At 41.6% G+C, this 24,733-nt stretch overlaps 1 protein-coding gene across 1 annotated transcript; it reads left to right on the top strand.

Moving 5' to 3' along the window:
* The first annotated feature begins 1,812 nt into the window (after window positions 1-1,812).
* LOC137332390 (S-phase kinase-associated protein 1-like) lies at window positions 1,813-21,738 on the top strand. Its single transcript, XM_067996186.1, has 6 exons — window positions 1,813-1,932; window positions 6,188-6,284; window positions 10,489-10,562; window positions 15,315-15,461; window positions 19,719-19,859; window positions 20,450-21,738. Exons 2-6 carry the CDS (start codon window positions 6,188-6,190, stop codon window positions 20,483-20,485), a joined length of 495 nt encoding a protein of 164 aa, XP_067852287.1. The 5' UTR covers window positions 1,813-1,932; the 3' UTR covers window positions 20,486-21,738.
* The last annotated feature ends 2,995 nt before the right edge of the window (window positions 21,739-24,733 follow it).

Genomic DNA, 24,733 nt, shown 5'->3' with positions numbered 1-24,733 from the left:
CTGAATGGCCGCCTGTGCTATAAACTTTATGGTTAGAATCATACAGCACAGGAGACCATTCAGCCCATCAAGCCTGTGCCGGCTCTCTGAAAGAGCTACCAATTAGTCCCACTCCCCTGCTCTTTCCTCATAGCCCTGCAATTTTTTTCCTTTTTAAGTAGCGATCCGATTCCCTTTTGAAAGTTACTATTGAAGGGACTAGACAGAGTAGATAGAGAGAAGCTGTTCCCATTGGCAGAAGGGTCAAGAACCAGCGGGCATAGATTTAAGGTGATTGGCAAAAGAACCAAAGATGACATGAAAAACTTTTTTACACAGCTAATGGTTGTGATCTGGAATATGCTGCCTGAGGGGTTGGTGGAGGTAGATTCATTCGTGGTTTTCAAAAGGGAATTGGATAAGTACTTGAAGGGAAAAAATTTGCTGTGCTACGAGAATAGGGCAGTTGAGTGGGACTAGCTGGATTGCTCTTGCAGAGAGCTGGCACAGACTCGATGGGCCGAATGGCTGCCTTCTGTGCTGTAATCATTCTATGAATCTGCTTCCACTGCCCTTTCAGGCAATGCATTCCAGATCATAACAAATCGCTGAGTTAAAAAAAATCTCATCCCCCCCCCCCCCCGGCTATTTTGCCAATTATTTTAAATCCGTGTCCTCTGGTTACCGACCTTCCTGCCAGTGGAAACAGTTTCTATCTACCTACTCTATCAAAACCCCTCATAATTTTGAACACCTCTATTAAATCTTCTCTTTAGAGCAGAGAAGCTTAAGAGAACAATCCCATCTTATCCAGTCTCTCCAGATGACTGAAACCCCTCATCCCTGGTACCATTCCAGTAAATCTCTTCTGTACCCTCTCATCCTTCCTAAAGGGTGGTGCCCATAATTGGATGCAATACTCTAGCTGAGGTCTAACCAGTGATTTATAAAGATTTAGCATAACTTACTTGTTTTTCTGCTCTATGCCTCTATTTATAAAGCCAAGGATCCCATATGCTTTTTTAAACAACGTTATCAACTTGTCCACCACCTTCAAAGATTTGTATATGTGATATGAACACCGGTGAAGAATGCTACATTAACCAACCAGTTACTGGGGCAAAGAAGGTTTAAAGTTTTAAAAAGAGCAAAATGGGGAATTGGAACCCTGTGACTTGCACAGACTGAGTGAGGGGAAAACTTCCTATTTTTCATTGAAGGATTATAAAAAGTTTACGACAATTAAAAGACGTAAAATTGATGCGGTAAATGTTAAAGGCGCTAAAATCTATTTTTTTTATACTCGGGACGCTGGCAATAATGTTGTACCAAAATTACACGACTTCCTTAGCAAGAAAAGCAAACTTCGCTTAATTCTGGCTAGTCTCCCTGCTCAATGCAACATCTCCTTAAAGGCTCACTGTCTGCATGATAGACGAGCGTGGCAATTGTCTTGTATTTACGAATGGAGAAGAGCCAGTAGAACTGTCCGTCATTGTTGTTTCTACCACAAGTGACACGGTGATGCATCTTGGTGTGGGCTACAGCTTTGTGTTGCGCATTTGAAATAAAAACTACTTTGCCAAACACTTCGCCATGAAGAGGGTGCTTTAATAGGTGGGGCTGTCTAAATTGCACCTTTAATAGTTGGAGCTGTCTAAGTTACTAGAGGACGATGGTGCCAAATAAGAATCATCGGATTTTTTTTCTAAAAACAAAAAAGAAACGGGGGGGGGGGGGGAATGGAATTAAAAAAAAAACACAGAAAAGTTTCGTTGGAGTTTTCTTTCCCTTCTTCTCCTGGCACATTTCCTGGTGGATTTGCTGGCGATCTGAATAGACAGCTACAGAGCGGGGCCCCGCTCACTCACTCCCACTCACTCCACGCCGGGCTGGAGCTTGTTGTTGTGGGTTGGGGTGGACTCGCAGCTTTGGACTTGGCGGCCTCTCACCGTAAGTCTGCCCTGCACGGGCGGCGATTGCATTCTCGCCGCCCACCCTTCAGCTCCAACTCCTAGTCGCCGTCGAATGCATAAACCGAGGCTGAGAGGGACGGTTGCTAGGATGGGCCTTGTTGACAATCCGGGTTGCAGCAGGATAAAGGCCATAGAGTCGCTTGGGGCAGAGTGGAGGGAGGAGCGGCAGAGAATTATTACTGGTTTCATTCTCAGTTCTGTGCTGTTGGGGGGGGGGGGACAGTGTTGTAAAGAATGGGCAGGGATTTTGAGTAGAGGTATAAAGGATTCTTATTGTTTTAAAGTTATTGATGTGATTTTCCAACTTCAAGCAGCTTTTTAAAAGGAATTGTAAACAATTTTACAACACCAAGTTATAGTCCAGCAATTTTATTTTAAATTCACAAGCTTTCGGAGGCTACCTCCTTCGTCAGGTGAACGATGTGAAAATGTTAAAAGGAAGGAGAGAAAAAACAGGGAATTGCAGACCAGTTAGCCTAACATCCGTAGTGGGGAAAATGCTAGAGTCTGTTATAAAAGATGTGATAACAGAACACTTGGAGGGCATTAACGGGATTGGACAAAGTCAGCATGGGTTTATGAACGGGAAATCATGCTTAACAAATCTACTGGAGTTTGTTGAGGATGTAACTAATAGAATAGATAGGGGAGAACCAGTGGATGTAATGTATTTGGATTTTCAGAAGGTCCCACACAAGAGGTTGTTGTGCAAGCAAAATTAAAGCACATGGGATTGGGGGGAATATACTGGCATGGATTGAGAATTGGTTGACAGACAGGAAACAGAGAGTAGGAATAAACGGGTCTTTTTCCGGGTGGCGGGCAGTTACTAGTGGGGTACCGCAGGGATCAGTGCTTGGGCCCCAGCTATTCACAATATATATCAATAATTTGGATGAGGGAACTAAATGTAACATTTCCAAGTTTGCAGACGACACAAAGCTGGGGTGGAATGTGAGCTGTGAGGAGGATGCAAAGAGGCTCCAATGTGATTTAGACAAGTTGGGTGAGTGAGTAAGAACATGGCAGATGCAGTATAACATGGATAAATGTGAGGTTATCCACATTGGATGTAAAAACAGAAAGGCAGATTATTATCTGAATGGTGATAGATTGGGAAAAGGGGAGGTGCAACGAGACCTGGGTGTCCTTGTACACCAGTCGCTGAAAGCGAGCATTCAGGTGCAGCAAGCAGTTAGGAAGGCGAAAGGTATGTTGACATTCATTGCAAGAGGATTTGAGTACAGGAGCAGGGATGTCTTACTGCAGTTATACAGGGCCTTGGTGAAACCACATCTGGAGTATTGTGTGCAGTTTTGGTGTCCTTATCTGAGGAAGGATATCTTTACCATGGAGGGAGTGCAACAAAGGTTTACCAGACTGATTCCTGGGATGGCAGGACTGACATATGAGGAGAGATTGGGTCGACTAGGCCTACATTCAGTAGAGTTTAGAAGAATGAGAGGTGATCTCATCGAAACATATAAAATTCTAACAGGACTAGACAGACTAGATGCAGGGAGGATGTTCCTGATGGCTGGGGAGTCCAGAACCAGGGGTCACAGTCTCAGGATATGGGGTATGCCATTTAGAACCGAGATGAGGAGACATTTCTTCACTCAGAGGGTGGTGCACCTGTGGAATTGGCTACCACAGAAGGCAGTGGAGGCCAAGTCATTAGATGTATTCAAGAAGGAGATAGATATATTTCTTAATGCTAAAGGGATCAAGGGATATGGGGAAAAAGTGGGAACAGGGTACTGAGTTAGACAATCAGCCATGATCATTTTGAATGGTGGAGCAGGCCCAAAGAGCTGAATGACCTGCTCTTGCTCCTATTTTCTATGTATTGCCATTCACTGAGTAAATGTCATTGCATTGGTTACATGTAATGTCATTCACAGTCTTGTACCCTCTGTAAACTTGAGCTCATCCAAAATTCTGCCAGTATCCTAATTTTCACCGTCATTTCCCACTCACCCATCACCCTTGTGCTCGCATTGGCTCTCGGTCCAGTAATGCCTCGATTTTAAAATTATCATCCTTGTTTTCAAATCCTTCCATGGCCTCGCCCGCCCCTATCTCTGTAACCTGCTCCAGCCTACAACCCGCCGAGATCTCTGCACTCCTCCAATTCTGGCTTCTTGCACATCCCCGATTTTAATCATTCCACCATTGACAGCCATGCCTTCAGCTGCCCGGGCCCTAAGCTCTGGAATTCCCTCCCTAAACCTCTCTGCCACTCTCTCCTCCTTTGAGACGCTCCTTAAAACCTACCTCTTCGACCAAGCTTTTGGTCACCTGTCCTAATATCTCCTTCTGTGGCTCGGTGTCAAATTTTGTTTGAAAATGCTGCTGTGAAGTGCCTTAGGATATTTTACTACATTAAAGGCGCTACACAAATATAAAGTTGTTATGACAATTTGTAACTGACCCGAGCTGCTCTCCCATGTGTGCTTTTCTGACGCAGGTGATAGGCTTTCAGTCCGCGTGTCATTTTAAAAAAAAATTCTCACCAATTATCTCTACTGTAAGAGTTGACTCCTTAGGTTCCACAGGTGCTTGTTTCCCTCTGGCACTTCACCAAAGTGGCCATTCGTCATGTTTGAGTCTTGACTCTGAGTTTTGGTGAATTATTCACCATGGAGGGTTGCACAGCCAAGCCTGATCCTGTCCACACATTCAGGAGTTACTACCAAAGAGGAACAGTGAACTCTGATTTTCCCTTCCTTAATCTGGGGACGCTGAGGTTAATTGTATTGCCCTACTGTAGCCATGGCTGAATTCTGCTAATTAGTACAGATTAGGATTGAACCTGCAACTTTCCTCAATGGTTAAACTTGCTGAGTCCTAATTAAGATTTATTTTAACTTTTAATTCATATTTTTATGTAGTACAGAATACAAGAGGTGTCGTGATGTACGATCTTCATTTGTGAGTTGTCAGATCAGCCAGTTATGGACTGTAAGTTGTGTCAGATACTTGGAAATCTGTTTCAACTGATTGTGAGCCAGAAAACTATTGGTTAGTTAGTATAAGAGCCCTTTGGATTCTGCTTGTGTACTGAAGAGTTCAGTTGTTCAGTCTAAAGTCGATGCAGAGATTGCTGGCAATCCTCTTGTTGCAACAATCGTGTTCGTAGACAGCCATACAATGGTTTTTCATACCAACCAATTCTTGGGAACGGAGGATGCCATTTGGCTTTCCAAGGATTTACATGGTGCTGCAGTGGTCAGTTTCTAAATGTGGAACAATGTGTCTTCATTACTCTTGTACAGGAGAGTAATTATTCTCCACCACTATCTTGGTTTTAACAAATAGCTGAACTAATTTCTGTAAGTAATGGAATATACTGTACACATTAATTATGTTTCTTTGCAAATTTATATTAAATAATACCCCTGATTCTCCAAAAAGAGTGGTGGTAAAGATCTATTTGGTAGTCTTGTACATGTGAAAGATGGACTGAATGTTAGAATTTTTGTATCCACATACTTTTGCTACTACTGCATGGGAGACGGTTAACTTTTTTATAGAATTTTACAGCTCAGAAACAGACCATTCGGCCCAACAGGTAAATGCTGCTATTTATGCTCCATGCGAGCCTCCTCACACCTTACTTCATCTCACCCTATCAACATATCCTTCTGTTCCTTTCTTCCTCATGTACTTATCTAGCTTCCCCTTAAATGCATCCAAAATGACCAGACAACTTGTTTTTAGGTGTTGGTTGAGGGATACATTTTGGCTAGGACAAGGGGGAGAGCTCCTCCGCTCTTCTTCGAATAGTGTCATGGGATCTTCTCCGTCCACCTGAGAGAGCAGATGGTGTCTTGGTTTAACAGCACCTCCGACAGTGCGGCAATCCCTCAGAACTGCACTGGTGTGTCGGGCTGGATTATGTGCTTAAGTCTCTGGAATGGGACTTGTACCCATGACTTTATGACTTAGAAGTGCTACCATTAAAACCAAATGAGCTGCTAGGGAGCCCCCTCTGTAACGAATCGCATGATTCAAATACAAAGTTCATAATTCCGTTTTGTCTCCATTTGTTCCCTCCTGCACCCCCCCCCCCCCCCCCCTACAACGCACCAAAAAAGCCCCTTGGCTAAGTTGTGTGTGTGTGTGTATGTGTGTCATATTTATTTATTTTGAGTGGGGGAGAATTGTTGAAACCAAAAGATGGTGCTGTGAGGTTTAGAATCCCTGAAATGGTTCTGTTGTATTTTCAGATGCCTTCGATTAAACTACAGAGCTCTGATGGAGAAATATTTGAAGTTGATGTGGAGATAGCAAAACAGTCTGTGACAATCAAGACTATGTTGGAAGGTCAGTGTGTGTCTCTTTGGAAATAATCTTGTTTATGAATTAATTACCCTTTTAAAAAGGACAGTTACCTAGCTTCTTTGTAAACCATTTTTTAAAATGTGCAAGACTTAAACACGTTTTAGATTGTATTAATCAAATCATTAATGATGAAGACTATTGTCTTTGACTTGATTCACAAGTGCCGTTGTATCTCATTTAGTTTCAGTAAGGTTTGCCTGCTTATGATGGGCGACTAACTATTCAATGTAATATTGAAATTTTATAGATGGAGCTTCTCATTGCAATAGTCAATGAAGATGATCTAAAATGGTTGCAAAAATGTGAATGATTCACTGGAAATGCAAAATAACTTAATTCACCTTGTTTTCTGATTATTCTTTTAATGACTAGATTTCTTTAAAACCCTATTTTTTGTTATTTTACTTTCCGTACTTGCATACCATTCCTGAACTGAAAGGGAGAGAGGACAGGAAAACAAGCACCTTTCTTCAGGCTATCCCTATTGGCACACTTGAGTGGCCATTATGAAGAGTTAATTTAGCCTTTTATTTCTGCTGTTTGGTGCCTCCCTAAGATGGAACACACCTTATGGTTTTTGGCTGCCTTTGCACGTGATCTGATTATAACTCTTCCATTGTCTTCCTTTCACTGAGTTCCTGATGTCTGATGCATTGCTGTGGGGAACACTTGGATGGAATCACTAACGCCATTCTTGTACACGTCTAGTGGCAGGCTTCAGGGTAGAATTGGACAGCTGGGAAGCAGGTTCACATGTCCTTTGGTGTATGGTGTAGGGAAATCCAATTGAGGGAGAAGCAGGAGAAATACCATAAAAGGGAGTTACCCCTTACTGCAAGAAAAAAGATCTTCAGCAAAACCCTCCAGGTTATTAAAACAAAAGTAAAATACTACGGATGCCGGAAATCTGAAATAAAAACAGAAAATTCTGGAAATACTCAGCAAGTTAGGCAGCAACTGTGGAGAAAGAAACAGTTAACGTTTCAGGTCGATGACCTTTTGTCAGAACTGGAAGAAGTTGAAAATTTAACAGTTTTTAAGCAAGTACCGAGCCAGGCAAAAGTCGGGGTGGGGGGGTGGAGAAGAAGGGGAGGAGAGGAAGGAACAAAAGGGAAGGTCTCTGATAGGGTGGAGGGCAGGAGTGATTAAATGACAAAAGGGATGATGATGCAAGGCAAGGAGGGTGGTAATGGGACAAGTAAAGAAACAAAAGACAGGTCTAGAGGAGCTGTTAGTGGCAACAGCAAAACCGTTACCATCATGTGCTGTCCGAAAAAATGGGAGCAGTAGTTATGATCTGAAGTTATTGAGATCAATGTTGAGTCCAGAAGATTGTAAAGTGCTAGAGGAACAGCACCTCATCTTTCGATTAGGCACTTTATAACCTTTTGGACTCAACATTGATTTCAATAACTTCAGACCATAACCACTGCTCCCATTTTTTTGGACAGCAGGTGCTGGTAATGGTCCTGCTGTTGCCATTTACAGTACCCATCTTTTGTTTCTTTACTTGTCCCATTACCACCTTCCTTGCCTTGCACCATCATCCCTTCTGTCATTTAATCACTCCTGCCCTCCACCCTATCAGAGACCTTCCCTTTTGTTCTTTCCTCCCCTTCCCTTCCTCTTCCAGCCCCCTCCCTCCCCCCTCGACTTTGCCTGGCTCTGTACTTACTTAAAAACTGTTAAATCTTCAACTACTTCCAGTTCATCGACCTGAAATGTTAACTCTTTCTTTCTCCACAGATGCTGCCTGACTTGCTGAGTTTTTCCACCATTTTTGGTTTTTATTCCAGGTTATTGAAACAAGCCCTGTGATCTAGTTTTATATTTCATTAGCCAGGAAATGCAATGTTTTGGTAATCTTCATTAGGTTTGCTTTATTCAGTGTGACATCAACATGTTGCTGGCCGAGATGGGCATAGGTATTTGAAGAGCTCCTAGTATCTAAGCAGCTCCCTGGTGAGAACGGTGTTCTGAACTTACATGGAAGTGCACAGAGAGTGAGATAGGAAGAACAGTCAAACTGAAAATTGATAATTTCATGTATCATAACAACATTTTACTCATTTTCTATATATAAATAGGATGGAGGAGAGGAAGTACTTTGGACTGAAAGCACTCACTGTGTTATCTTTCTTTAATGTCTGATATTGTTACCTGTTATGAGATTAAAATGAAACAGAAAAAGGAGGCTTATGACAAATGTAAGGTTCATAACACAGTAGAGAACCAGGCTGAATACAGAAAGTACAGAGGAGATCTAAAAAAGGGAATAAGAGGGGCAAAGAGAGAGTATGAAAATAGATTAGCAGCTAACATAAAAGGCATCCCAAAAGTCTTTTATAAACATATAAATAGTAAAAGGGTAATCAAAGGAAGTGTGGGACCGATTAGGGACAAAAAAAATCATCTTGTGGAAGCAGAGGGTATGACTGAGGTACTAAATGAATACTTTGCATCAGTTTTCACTAGAGAAGAGAATACTGCCATTGCAGCAGTAAAAGAGGAGGTAGTAGTGATATTGGATAGGATTAAAAATAGATGAAGAGGAGGTACTTAAAAGATTGGCATAACTCAAAGTAGAAAAGTCACCCGGTCCAGATGGGATGCATCCTTGGTTACTGAGGGAAGTAAGGGTGGAAATTGCGGAGGCTCTGGCTACAATCTTTCAATCCTCCTTAGATATGGTGTCAGTGCCAGAGGACTGGAGGATTGCCAATGTTATACCCCTGTTCAAAAAAGGGGAGAGTGATAAACCCGGCAATTACAGGCCAGTCAGCCTATCGTCGTGTTGGGGAAACTTTGAGACAATAATCCAGGACAAAATAAATTGGCACTTGGAAAAGTATGGGCTAATAAATGAAAGTCAGTATGGATTTGTTAAAGGAAAATAGTGTTTTACTAACTTGATTGAATTCTTTGATGAAGTAACAGAGAGGATGATGACGGTAGTGCGATTGATGTTGTGTATATGGACTTTCAAAAGGCATTTGATAAAGTACCACCTAATAGACTTGTTAGCAAAATTAAAGCCCATGGGATTAAAGGGACAGTGGCAGCATGGATACAACATTGGCTAAGGGACAGAAAACAGAGAGTAGTGGTGAACGGTTGTTTTTCAAACTGGAGGGAAGTATACAGTGGTGTTCCCCAGGGGTCGGTATTGGGACCACTGCTCTTTCTGATATATATTAATGACCTGGACTTCAGTATAGAGGGTATAATTTCAAAGTTTGCAGATGACACAAAACTTGGAAATGTTGTAAACAATTTGGAGGATAGTAACAGACTTGAGGAGGACATAGACTGGTGAAATGGGCAGACACATGACAGATGAAATTTAATGCAGAGAAGTGTGACATGATACGTTTTGATAGGAAGAATGAGGAGAGGCAAAATAAACTAAATGGTACAATTTTAAAAGGAGTGCCGGAACAGAGAGACCTGGGGTGTATGTACACAAATCTTTGAAAGTGGCAGGCCAAGTTGAGAAGGCCGTTAAAAAAGCATATGGGATCCTTGGCTTTATTAATAGAGGCATAGAGTACAAAAGCAAGGAAGTTATGCTAACCTTTATAAAACACTGGTTAAGCCTCAGCTGGAGTATTGTGTTCAATTCTGGCCACCACATTTTAGAAAGGATGTCAAGGCCTTAGAGAGGTTGCAGAAGAGATTTACTAGAGTGGTGCCAGGGATGAGGGACTTCAGTTATGCGGAGCGACTGGAGAAGCTGGGGTTATTCTCCGTAGAGCAGAGAAGGTTAAGAGGAGATTTGATAGAGGTGTTCAAAATCATGAACGGTTCTGATAGATTAAATAAAAAAAAAACTGTTTCCAGTGGCAGAAAGGTGGGTAACCAGAGGACACAGATTTAACGTGATTGGCAAAATAACCAGAGGAAACATTTTTAATGCAGCAAGTTGTTATGATCTGGAATGCACTGCCGGAAAAGGTGGTGGAAACAGATTTAGTGGTAGCTTTCAAAAGGGAATTGGATAAATATTTGAAGGGAAAAAGTTTACAGGAGAGTGGGACTATTGGATAGCTCTTTCGAAGAGTTGGCACAGGCACGATGAACCGAATGGCCTCCTCCTGTTCTGTACCATTCTAAGATACTGTGATCTGCTGGGAAAGCATGATGGATAAGGATAAATTGTTAAATGTTAATATTTTATTGTGAACAGATTTAGGGATGGATGATGAAGGTGATGATGATCCAGTTCCACTTCCAAATGTTAATGCTGCAATTCTTAAAAAGGTAAGAGGCCAGAACATACTACAAGTGTTCCAATCAGTATTACTTCAGTGAGTGAGTGGATGCTGAGAATATCCTCCAGAGAGAGAGTTCTTCATAAGCTTGGCTCAGTTGGTAACACTCTTACCCCTGAGTTAGAAGGTTATGGGTTGAGGCACCGCTCCAGGTTATTTTAATGCAGTACTGAGGGATCGCAGCATTGCCAGAGGTGTCATCTTTTGGATGAGACGTTAAACCTGGACCCTGTCAGGTAGATGTAAGCAATCCCATGGCTCTATTCAAACAGCAGGTAGTTCTTCTGGTATCCTGGCCAACATTCCTACCTGAACCAGCACCAGCATCACCTTCGATAACCAGTTCTTTACCCAAACACACGGAACAGCCATGGGGACCAAATTTGCACCCCAATACGCCAACATTTTCATGCACAAGTTCGAGCAGGACTTCTTCACTGCACAGGACCTCCAACCAACGCTATACACCAGATACATCGACGACATTTTCTTTCTATGGACCCACGGCGAAGAATCACTAAAGAGACTACACGATAACATCAACAAGTTCCATCCCACCATCAAGCTCACCATGGACTACTCCTCAGAATCAGTTTCTTTCTTGGACACACGAATGCTGAGGTGACGGGCACCTCAGCACCTCACTCTACCGCAAGCCCACGGACAACCTCACGATGCTCCACTTTTCCAGCTTCCACCCTAACCACGTCAAAGAGGCCATCCCCTATGGACAGGCCCTGCGAATACACAGGGTCTGCTCAGACGAGGAGGAACGCGATGGACACCTACAGACTCTGAAAGACGCCCTGGTAAGAACGGGATATGACGCTCGACTCATCGATCGATAGTTCCGACGGGCCACAGCGAAAAATCGCATAGACCTCCTCAAAAGACTAACACGGGACGCAACCAACAGAGTACCCTTCGTCGTCCAGTACTTCCCCGGAGCAGAGAAACTACGCCATGTTCTCCGCAGCCTTCAACATGTCATCAATGACGACGAACACCTCGCTATGGCCATCCCCACACCTCCACTACTTGCCTTTAAACAGCCACCCAACCTCAAACAGACTATCGTTCGCAGCAAATTACTCAGCTTTCAGGAGAACAGTGTCCACGACGCCACACAACCCTGCCACGGTAACCTCTGCAAGACATGCCAGATCATCGACACAGATACCACCATCACACGAGAGGACACCACCCACCAGGTGCATGGTTCATACTCCTGTGACTCGGCCAACGTTGTCTACCTCATACGCTGCAGGAAAGGATGCCCCGGAGCATGGTACATTGGCGAGACCATGCAGACACTGTGACAACGGATGAACGGACACCGCGCAACAATCGCCACACAGGAGGGTTCCCTCCCAGTCGGGGAACACTTCAGCAGTCAGGGACATTCAGCCACCGATCTTCGGGTAAGCGTTCTCCAAGGCGGCCTTCGAGACACACGACAACGCAAAATCGTCGAGCAGAAATTGATAGCCAAGTTCCGCACCCATGAGGACAGCCTCAACCGGGATCTTGGGTTCATGTCACGCTACACGTTACCCCACCAGCGAACAAAAGCTATCTGTTTTTAATATAATGAGTCATTTGCTGGCTTTCTCTGCCTTCCGGATGTTTCTGCCTCTCTTTTTTTCCTATTTGTTTTTTTGTTGAATGTGTATTCGGGGGTTCTGTAGGTGACACCTCTCTGTCTGAACACGGTGATTGCCTTGGCAACGGGCAGTTGCAGGGGCAGTCTGTAAACACCATGTATTGTTCTGTGATGTATAAATGCGTAGGCTTCAAGGAGCTCCTGACATTTACCTGAGGAAGGAGGAAGCCTCCGTAAGCTTGTAGATTTCAAATAAAAATCGTTGGCCTATAACTTGGTGTTGTAAAATTGTTTACAATTGTCAACCCCAGTCCATCACCGGCATCTCCACATCATGAGCACCAACAAAAACAGATTAGGTGCTCATTCGCTGTTAGTGGGAGCTTGCTATGTACAAATTAGCTTCCACATTTACTTACTTAACAGTAACTGTACTTAAATAATAATTGAATATGAAGTGCTTCAGGTCATCTTGAGGACAAGATGCTTTTCAATGCAAATGCTTTATATAAACCATAGGTTTTCAAACTGGTCTATTAGGGGATCTCAGAGGGTTAATGGTGTCATATTTTTGTCCATCTGTTGCTGTGTATACCTCGCGTATCCAGTAGAATGTCTTGAGAATTCTGCATTTTTTTTCTGTATTTTTCTACATTTGTTGACTAAGCATGTTATTTCTCGTTGTATACTAATAAATATTTTCTGCAATAATAGCACCGTTTTCCTTTGGGTAATTGATACTGTCTTTGACAAATTAGGACATGGGTTTTCTTGTCAATATTTGCAGAGGACCTGGGAGTGTGTCAGCATTTGCATGGGGTCCCCCACACACAGAAAAAATGGAAACCATTGTTTTAAACAAAATGTTAGTTTTTTTTAGAAAAGACATTTTAGTGATTATGCTGTTTTTAACAGGACCAGTAATTTTATGATTTGATATTAAATTGCCATTGGTAATAGATTGAGCAACCTGTAGGAGACTGGCGCAGTGGGTTAGAAGCTGTACTTTCACATCTGGGATCTGGATCTGAATCCAGCCTTGGCCGATGGAGCGAAAGTCTCCTTTCTTTACTGAGTATAAAGGCCTGTGTGAAATAAATTAGGGAAATCTCCATAAGACCATAAGAGATGGGAGCAGGAGTAGGCCATTTGGCCCCTCGAGCCTGCACCGCCATTTAATGAAATCATGGATGATCTGATTTTTACCTCAACTCCACTTTCCTGCCTTTTCCCCATATCCTTTGACTCCCTTGCTGATCAAAAATTTGTCTAACTCAGCCTTGAATGTATTCAATGACTCAGCCTCCACAGCTTTTGGGGTAAAGAATTCCAAAGATTCACGACCCTCTGGAAGAAGAAATTCCTCCTCATTTCCGTCTTAAACGGGCGACCCCTTATTCTGAGATTATTGCCCCCTAGTTTTAGATTTCCCCCATGAGGGATAACATCCTCTCAGTATCGAGTCCCCTCAGAATCTTGTATGTTTCAATAAGATCTCCTCTCCTTCTAAATTCCAATGAGTATAGACCCAACCTGTTCAATCTTTCCTCATAAGACAACCCTTCCATACCCGGAATCAACCTAATGAACTTTCTCTGAACTGCCTCCAATGCAAGTATGTCCTTCCTTAAATAAGGGAACCAGAACTGTACGCAGTACTCCAGATATGGTCTCACCAGCACCCTGTACAGTTGTAGCATGACTTCCCTGCTTTTATATTCCTTCCCCTAGAAATAAAGGCCAATATTCCGTTTGCTTTCTGGATTATCTGCTGCACCTTTGTGTTGACTTTTTGTGTTTCATGTATGAGGACACCCAGATCCCTCTGTACCCCAGCATTTTGTAGTATTTCTCTATTCAAATAATATTTTGCTTTTTTATTTTTCCTCCCAAAGTGGATGACTTCACATTTTCCCACATTATATTCCATCTGCCAAATTTTTGCCCATTTGCTTAACCTGTCAATATCCCTTTGCAGACACTTTGTGTCCTCCTCGCAACTTGCTGTTCCACCTATCTTTGTATCATCAGCAAATTTGGCCACAAGATACTCTGTTCCTTCATCCAAGTCATCGATATATATTATAAATAGTTGAAGCCCCAGCACTGAGCCCTGGGGCACCCCATTAGTTACAGATTGCCATTTTGAAAATGACCCTTTTATCCCGACTCTTTGTTTTCTGTTAGTTAGCCAATCCTCTATCCATGCCAGTATATTACCCCCAACACCATGAGCTCTTATCTTGTGCAGTAATCTTTTATGTGGCACCTTTATCGAATGCCTTTTGGAAATCCAAATCTACTGCATCCATTGGTTCCCCTTTATCCACCCTGCCTGTTACTTCCTCAAAGAACTCTAATAAATTTGTCAGACATGATTTCCCCTTCATTAAACCATGTTGACACTCCTTGATTGTATTATGAATCTCCAAATGTCCTGCTACTACTTCCTTAATAATGGATTCCAGCATTTTCCCAATGACATGTTAGGCTAACTGGTCTATAGTTACCTGCTTTCTTCTCACTTCCTTCTTGAATAGGGGTGTTACGTTTGCGGTTTTCCAATCCGCTGGGACCTTTCCAGAATAGTGAATTCTGGAAGATTACAACCAATGCATCCATTATCTCCATAGCCACTTCCTTTAAGACCCTCTGATGCAAGCCATCTCAGCCCAGATCCTAATAATCAGAGGTCCGTAGCAGTTATGTGATGTTCACACTCAAGATATATAGGATGGCTGGTAAGAGAAGTGTCATTCTGGTGCAGTCAGGGGTTCTTTTCTGAGTTTGAGGTTAGGCATGTTGGGCAAGGCAAAGGGCACTTTACTCTGCTTATATCTGTGCTATAGCTGACCTGGGAGTGGCCAAAATGACAATAGATACTTAAAATGGGAAAGTGTTCAATTCCTCAGCACTAACGACCCTTTACAAATGAGCACAAAATTCACCAAAAAGATTTTGGGAAGAAAAAAGAGTGAATATTAACTAAGCTGCATGCTATAACAGTGCATTGTAATATGTGGTGAAGTATAACTAAGATATTCAAGCTTTTATATCGCTACTTTTTGTACATCTGTATTTTTTCTAGTTCCAAGTATTTCTCTCATACATTTATACACATATGTCCTCTGCTTCTAGGTGATTCAATGGTGCACTCACCACAAGGATGATCCTCCTCCTCCTCCTGAGGATGATGAGAATAAGGAAAAGAGAACAGATGACATCCCAGTTTGGGATCAGGAGTTCCTCAAAGTAGACCAAGGAACACTATTTGAGCTAATTCTGGTCAGTAATTTTTCAGATGCTTATTAATAAAAACTATACAATTTGTTCTCTTCCCTTCCAGTAGTCCCCATGCAACAGATCGTCTTGGACATGCGGATGGGCTGGAGACCTCCTGCTGAGCCTCTGATTCCACTCTTTAGCAAGATGCTGGTGGTGGGGATTTTTTTTCTTGGCTTCTGTTCATCATCTCTCCATGACAATATGAGCAGGTTCAGGAACTCACCATGGTGATCGCCATAAATCATGGTGCCAGAGTCCCACCACTCTGTGGTAGAGCCCACGAGCTGCCCTTACAAAGTGTATAATTCTGAAAGTTCCTGTGGTGATCAAACTATACTTGGAATTCATCCCTGATATTTTTTGAACGATTGCCAAGCAACCCAGATGTACAAAAGACTTGCCAGTGTGCACCACCAATAAATGGGATTTGAGTTTGACTGTGAGATCCTGGTCCCAGCTCGGTGTCTGGGAGTGCAGCATAGCATTCCCACAGGGATAAAAAGCTGACTGACAACTTTTGCAGGCTACTCTCACTTGCTGCCTCGTAGCTGGTTACATGGCAACATTGAACTTTATGCTCTTGTGGAAAAAGTAACTTAAATGAGGTTTCTGTCCCTGCCACAGTACTGAAATGGCCCTAATCAAAGTAACAACTGACAACTTGTGACTGACCATGGTGCATTATCCATCCTCATACTCCTTGACCTCTCTACAGATGCAGTAAACCACACCATCCACCTACAATGCCTCTCCTCTGTTGTCCAGCTCTTTGGGACCGCCCTTGTTTGGTTCTGCTCTTACCTATCTGATTGTAGGCAAAGCATCTCTAGCTATGGCTTTTCTTCTCACCCCTGCGCAATTACCTCTGGATCAACCCCCCCCCCCATGGATCCATCCTTGGCATTCTCCTCTTCCTCTTCTATATGCTACCCCTTAGCAATATCATACACAGACATGACGTCAGCTTCCACATGTACGCTGATAACACTTAGCTTTACCTCTCCACCACTTCTCTTGGCCTCTCCATTACCTTGTGCTGTCAGCAGACTGTGCTTCTCTCTTGAATGAATCTTAACTTCCTCCACTAAGCATTGGCAACACAGAAGCGATTGTCTTTGCTCCCCAATCACAAAATCCGCTCCTTTGTCACTGACTCCATCCCGTTTCCCGGCCGATGTCTCAGATTGGATCAGGCTGCGTGTAACCATGATCCTAAGTTGCATGTATTCCTCACTATCATCCATGTCCTTGCTGACTTCCCAGTCCCCCAATGCCTCAGATTTAAATTTCTTCTCACCTTTTACATCCCGCCATGGTCTCACTCCTCCTTATGTCTGAAACCTCCTTTAGCCCTACAACTCTACTTGAACACATAATTCTTTACATTCTGGTCACTTGTGCATTCCGCCCCCACCCGGCCCTGTTCACACATGCCTTCAACTGCCTGGGTCCCACCCTCTAGAATTCTCTCACTAATCCTCTCCCCTTCCCTCCCAAGACCACTTTTAAAACCCTCTTCTTTAACCAAGCTTTTGGTCACCCTTCCTAATCTCTCCTGTGCCTCGGCATCAGTTTTTCTCTTGCTTCTGTGAAATGTCTTGGGACATTTTGCTACATTAAAGGTGCTATATAAATGTAAGTTGTAGTTGAATACTTATCTCCCTCATCAGTTGGCCTCACCATCTTTTTCAAGCTGGGAAGTGAATGTACATAGATACCTGGTGAGAAGAGGATTGAACTTTGCCATGGTGCGCTGCATGGTCCATAGCTTGCTGGCACTTACTGTCTAGGTTCACAAATGAAGAATGGTCTCTGGTGATTTACTGGAGGCCTGCTGGCACCAGTGGAACTGCATTCTAGTAAAGAGTCAATGCCTAGAGAAGAGATGGAGAAAATTAAAAAAGCAAGATAGCTGAGAAAGTTAAAAGACCTATTAAAGATTGTTCAAATCTTAATATGTTATTGTACTGCAGGTGTTAATGGGGGAGAAAGATTAACCTTCTATATGTCAAGGATATCCACAGGGATAACTGGAATTGCATAAAGGGTACTCTTACTATCTTGGCAACTAGCCTAAATATGCTCATGCAGAGAACTAACCTAATAAATAGACAGCTGCATTCAGAACTGATTATGCTTTAGAATTCATAAAGACAAGATAAATGTAGCCTTTTTTTTAATGCTGGAACACTTGGCACCCAGCAACCACATTACTTTGACCTTTGGGTCAGAAGATTGTGAGTTCAGGCTCCACTTTAGGATTTGAGCACGTAATATGAACTGACAATCCAGTGCAGTACTGAAGGAGTAATGTATTTTCAGAGGTGCTGTACTTTGGATGAGATGTCAAACAAAGGCTTTGTCTGACCTAGTGGAAGTCAAAAAATCCCATGGAACTATTTGAAGAGGAGCAGGGAGTTCTGGTGTCCTGATCAAAATTTCTCCCTCAATAAACACCACTAAAAATAGATTTAACTGGTCATTCACTTCATTGCTATTTGTGATATCTTGCTCTGTGCAAAATGACTGGCGTTTTTTCCATCGTGACAAACTCTGTATTTCAAAGTAATTAATTGTATGTGAATTGCTTTGAGATGTCTGAGGTGTGAAAAGGTAATAAAGAAATGATTTGTTTATTTTCACTCCAATGTAATATGGGTTAGATAAAGAGCAAACTTCCCTCACGTGCCATAACAATATTCCTTAACCCCAATTTCACAAGAACCTAACTCCTACTGCCACAATGTGATATTTTCATTCTCTAATCTTGCTACTCTTGTAGCCTTTTTAAGTGTCACTGCAAAATATTAATCTGAATTATAGGCAGGTTTATGTTGTGGATTCCTATATGCTAGGCACTGGGTAGAGTTTGCTCAAACTCACTTCATTTGAGTTGCCAAACTGGAGTTTGTTCCTTTTTGTGTTGGCTGGATTTAAACCAAGGTCCCAGAGATTACAGGATGTTGCCAACCTATCCATGCATTCTCTTAACTTCAGCCCTTAGTATTCTGAATTTACTAAATATAGTTTTAGTCACAGTATTTGCTAGGTTTTCATGCCTACCATCCTTTTAAAGTTGCTTGGTTGCTCTAAGTTTGCCAAACTTTACTTCAGATGGCAGTTTGACTAGTCTACTAGTGAACTGAACATCACTTCACATGTGTCTGTCTAATGCAGTTAAGGAACATTCAGTGTGCATGCTCCTGCTGCTATCAACTTTGCCCCTCAGTGGTTTAGAATATATTTATATTGGCTTGATCAGCACTTGAATTATAGCCACGATGAGTAAGATTGTTTAAAATACAGATTAGGTGACAAATTCCCAGTCTTCTGTCAATGGCATTCTGTAACTAGATGCTAGTCACACAAGCAATTTGGGATGCCTTGGGTCAGCTTTGGTGTCATCAGTCACCCTCTCTTCCCCTCAGGACAGTATTTACATTTGGCATCTCCTCTTGCCTGCTGAGTTCAGTCCTGCCACTGTTTGGCACATCTCACTGGCATGTTTCCCATGCCATCAGGGCACAGTGCATTTGTGCTTTTTGAAGTTGGTAATACTGTAACCAGATTAAATTAAAAGTGGGGAAAAGGCCAAGTTTAGTAATTAACAAGGGGTGTGGCATGTAAAGTAGAATGTGATAATGAGAGTGTTTAATTCTTCGACCCATTCAGATAAGTCCAGATATAATTAACTGCCACAATGAAGGCACAAAACCTCTGTACTGGAATGATAGCAAAAAAAGAGTTAAGCAATTATAGAAGTCTTGTTAAATTCTTGATTCATCAGTGCACTTACCAATTTGTAATATGGCTTAAAGGGGAGGTTTATTTACCTGAATTGCTGTATAAATGTTAAATCTTATTTGGGGAGGGGAGAATCTTTTGTTTTCTGTGCTTTTGTACTTTTAAGCCACTGGTTAGGAGCATGTATTTTATTTTTAAAAAAATCTCTTCAGAATCACTAAATTCCTTTCCTTTGATGACATCGGTGGGGACAGTCACTGAGCAGCAGCCCAATGTAGAACTTTGTGGCTGCACTAAAGAGGGGATTGTTTTGCCACAGGACTACTTTGGGCAAATTGATTTAAAGGAGCACTAAGCAATCCCTGTAAATGTACAGAAATCTCCACCTAAAGTTCTATTTTAGGAGAATACCTTTTGGTGTAATATATTTTAGTTTAGTTTGCCTCTTCACTTGGTGATGGGGAGGAAATCTGCACAGTTGAGACCTGAATATTTATGTTTGTTGTCATTTAGGCTGCAAACTATTTGGATATCAAAGGTCTACTTGATGTAACGTGCAAAACAGTAGCAAATATGATCAAAGGTAAAACTCCAGAAGAGATTCGCAAGACTTTCAACATCAAAAATGACTTTACTGAGGAAGAGGAAGCACAGGTAATATAACCATTTTTATTTGTAATTCATGGTTGTTGAAAGTACTTAAAGATTCAATTTTCTGATGTGGAAATGAATAGCATATGGCTTGTTGTCCTAAACCAAATCAAATGGGCCATCTCAATTATTGAGTAGCTGTATTGTTTTTTTTCTCTCTGTAGGTAAAATGCCTTGTTTATGCGGGCTGGCTTAAATTTAAACGGAATATGCCCATTGTGGGAAAAAAATTAACTGGAAATGTAGAAATATGATTATTAGTACAATTAAATTGTTCTTTTGCTTAGTATAAGGTTATTAGAAATAAACCCCATGTTAAGTTATCTTTTGTAGTGTGATATGACCTATTCCCCTTAAATCATAGATTGAATCAGGGGGAGGGGATAGTGCAATAGTGATGCCTATTTTGTCATCATGCAGCTTGTTTAGTTAAAATAATTCCATTTTGGAGTAGTCATTATCCTTTTCTCGTCTCCTGACGAGGATTGGAAGGAATTACTGGATATCAAGGCACAGCGGCAAATAATTTAGGCACAATTCGGAATTCGATTTCTTTGGGTGCATCCTTTTCATCAAGTTACTCTTCTTTGCAGGTGCGCAAAGAAAATCAATGGTGTGAAGAAAAGTGAAGATCCCTGTGCTCGATAATCATTCTCTAACACACTGAAAGAGTTTTTCCAAATGCTGTTGCACTGCACTGTTTTGTAAATGTTTAATTTTGGAAAAATGCAGCAAAAGGAAAAAGATACATTTAGCATATTTAATTGCATGAAGTTTCTTTGCTTGTTAATAGCAGTATGTTCTAGCCTTTATCTTGTTATTACTGTATAGGATTGGAAGTGATATCCAGTTTTGCACCACACAATCCATTATAGCAGACTGGCTTCAAGAAGATTAGAATGCATATGCTTTATTAAAATCTAAATAGTGTGGGCTAGACAAAAATCCTTTAATACCATGGGCATGTCTGATTTTCATATAATCTAGTCTAGAAGGCAAATGAAGACAGCAGGGTATGCAGTGAGGGGGTTTTGTTCAGTAATTAATGATGGCAAGCTCAATCTGTTTAAATGATTGAAACTAGCATTTAGATCTTTATTGTGCTGAGAAAAGCAGTAACATAATTGAAAAAGATTTACAGTATGAAGAGTATGGCCAGCATATCCATGGTATATTTTTAAAATGAATTGAGTGAAGAATATTTTTTCCCTTTTTGTGTCCTGATTTTTGGTTTTAAGTTGTTGATTGTAACCTCCAATTCTGTTCTCATTGAAATGTTTAGCAACCCCTTTATGGGTTCAAGTCCAGAACACATACTTTGCATTCTAGCCAGGATTGTGGCAAGCCTTTTATATCAAAGGATCACTGTGAATCCACTTCCTAATGTGGTATTTGTATTATGTTTTCTAAACTTTTAAGAGTACAACTCTTCTACTGATTGAAGTATGTTTTATTTTCGTTTCCACTGGTGTTTCCACTGGCTTTTCCTCCCCCACTGTATTATCCTGTCATTGTCTTGGATGTCTGTAATAATGAGAAGTATTCTGTGTGTGTGTGTGTGTGTGTGTGTGTGTGTGTGCGTGCGCGCGCGTGTTAAAAAATTAACCTATGATGCTACTGAAGGAGCCCTAATGGAGCTTGTCTTCATCAAATACAGATGCACTATGTTAAAGCCCACTACAACAGACTGGATAAATGCTACAACTTTCATAGACTGTTTTAGTAATTTGGATTTGTTAACTTTTTACTTTCTTTCCTGTATAATGTACAGGACTGCAAATACAAATCTTTAAAATATTCCAGCTTCCCTTTCTGTAATTATTGTATGATTTCTGTGTCATCTGGTTGTCTAATAAAATGGGTCTATAAATTGCGTTCATAATCCATGTTTTATATGATTATTTCATTATTACACATCAGAATTTTCCAAAATGAGGTATTGATGGGTTGAAGCCATTACTACAGCCGTTTTAGAGGATACCCTGTTGTGCTTTCTCTCCCTCCCCCATGGGGAATTGCTATATTCTTAACTTGGAATTGCCTTTTCAAGGCATGACACACACTTTTGATTTACCATGTGTGGAGCTGCAAATGTTTGTGTCCTACCATACTGGTGGAGCACATTGATGATTTAATGTGAACTCTGCACTAACCTGCAGTTTTTAATGGAATTGTATGATTGAAGTAGTAGTTAAAATACAAATATATAATTAATTTGATAAATACCAATTTAAAAAAGAGTAATGTTTCTCAGAGCTTGCTGTGCTTTCATAGTTGTTGGATAGAGGTATCCCCCCTCTCATGCTTTGGTGGAAGGAAGCACTGACCAAAGTCCAGGCAGCCCCTTGGGAGAAGGAAAGCTGCACATGTTCTTGTGAGGCCAGCCTCTTGCTCTATTGATTTCCTATGGTGACTGGGAGAACAGATTCAAATAAAGGGAATTAAGCATGGGAGAGCCTATCTGTTGATGCTGTCAAGGAGGAGCTAAAAGGTACCCACAATTTTGCACGAGCTCACCGGATAGCAATTAGGAACAGAAACCCTTGATGATCTTTTTCACACTCCCCACCCCGCTACCTCATTCAGAGCCCAAAGGCACTGGTGCCAATTGTAGCACCCATTCCTGCCCTGGCTAATGGACAGCTCAGCACAGGGAATTACTGTTTTTGTCAATTTGTTGATGTATCAGGTTTCTGCTGTTGTGCAGTACCCTATACTTGATTGTGACAAAAGAAACAGTACTGTACGCACCAGATCAGTACCACACACGACATCCCTGTGCTAATATAGGTTTCTTAATCTCCATTATTGCATAGTAACACTCATTTCATTCTTGGGAAACCAGTATAAAATATAATAACTGAATTGAAATTCCACCTGTTTCTTCCAGAGAAATTTAGCAAATGTGTAAGTTTACACTAATGGTGTAATGCTGGTGATTGTGTTTTTTTTCCACCAGTGTGCAATGACATTTTGTGTGTTTTAGACAGTGCTGGAAGCCACTGGTCATGGGCTAATTTGTAGCATTGTGGGGGACTGTCTTTCTCACTTGTGGTTTGAAAACACTATCTTGTAACGTGGATGTTCTGGTGCACTGAAACAGGGTTTATCCCTGGCCATTCTCAAGTAGCAAGCTACTGATATTGATTATACTATTGGTGGAAAAGAAGAGGCGTGAATGGAGGGTATCTGGAGTCCCAAGTTATCAGGTTCACTCTCTCACCCATGTAAGAAGTAGTAATGGCAAGGCTGGTGACAGTTTTGCACCTACCCTATTTGGAGAATTACTCATGAAATAGAAGGAAAAATAATTTTAGATGTTAGAATAACCACCATAAATATTAAATCTGATTATTTTTTCAGTTTTCTGCCCTCCATTTCTGAAATCACGGGGTGAATTTTTGTGGTAGTTCTCTCGCTCGTCCAACCTTGGCAGAACAGTTGTAGAAACCTCGGAAAATGGCGTAAACATGACAGGCGATTGGGACAATCCCTGCAGAAATTCATTCCCACTGAATCATGCTAACGAGCAGTTTTGCGTTAGAATTAGCCATTCTTCGTGTGTAAATCTCGAAGAGGTGTATCGGCAAGCCGTTTGACTGTGAGGAGCATCACAGCCCAGTCCAGACTTGTGGACATCAAGTGAGTACAGATTGTGCTTTCCAGTGCTGGTCACACTACAGCAATCAGGAACTAATTGTAGCACCTAACTGCGATCAGCTAATAGCACAGACTAGGGATGAACCTGAGTCCTTCCTGGTCTGTATGGCTTAGTATTACAATACGTGCTGCATTTACCCACTGGATCATCGGCTGGAACTCAATATTTCAAAATTGACGTAACTTTCCTAAATTTAAGCCAGGATTACCAGATGGCTTCACTTCGTTGTGTGAGGAAGACGCAGCTTCCTAATTTCAACCCATTGCAGATTGACCCTGATTTCCAGGATAGTGCAATATACACGGACAGAGTTAGTAAGTTCGTTGTAATGTTTGCCATTGCACCTGAACTTGGGAGACCAGAGGTGGTTGAGACAGGTAGAACTGAGGCTACAGCAAATGTTAAAACTGGATTAAAATATTTGTAAAAGAACAATTATGGTAAAATTGCAACCAAGCCACATATAATGTACAAATAGAGTAATTGTTTATCGTTTCAGTAAAGTGAATTACACATTGCTTTTTCTTTGTGTGAGATTTTACTTTGAGCTAGTATCTCCCTCTCCTCTCCACTTTCCTGTTTTCCTTCCAGTAGATATGATCTGCAACCAAGAAATCGGACAGGCTTCTGCAACACTGCTTAATAGCCAACCACTAGCAGGTGTGTCAGAGGTGTGAGGGTGACTCTGATTCTTCCTCTCTCTGGCGTTGGGGGTAATTTCAGCAATATGTCTGAATTCAGGAATTCTCTAATCAGGGGATCACAAGCACCAAATTAATTTTAATAAAGATTTTCATTCTACAATGATTTGAATTGGCAGCACATCCCATGCCACTATTCTGTCAATCACATGCGTGCCTTTTGTTTCTAGCTTTAGTTCAGTTGCTCTCATAGCGCTATGCAAAGATTGATGAGGCTAGAGGGAGCTGTTGCGCTGCAAAACTTCATTAACGAGTTTTTGCAGTTTGTTTGGTCAGATGCTGCCATCTGATGGTGAAGTTTCATACAGATTAACACATTAACAATTCACAGCAATCAAGGAATGTAGAACATGGAAGTCGAAGTATCATTAAGGGGCAACGATTGCCGTTTTGAAAGTGAATACAAGTGATGAAGGTGACAAAATAACCACCTAAAACTGCTGGAAGGGTGGATTTAGAACACAAATTATATCTGCACCATGAGTTTACATAAATTTTGGGGGAAAGAAGTAACT

Source organism: Heptranchias perlo, chromosome 14, assembly GCF_035084215.1.
Source record: "Heptranchias perlo isolate sHepPer1 chromosome 14, sHepPer1.hap1, whole genome shotgun sequence".
Classification (NCBI taxonomy): Eukaryota; Metazoa; Chordata; class Chondrichthyes; order Hexanchiformes; family Hexanchidae; genus Heptranchias; species Heptranchias perlo.
The sequence above is the reverse complement of the archived record's forward strand: the minus strand, read 5'-3'. Positions and strand labels throughout refer to the sequence as shown.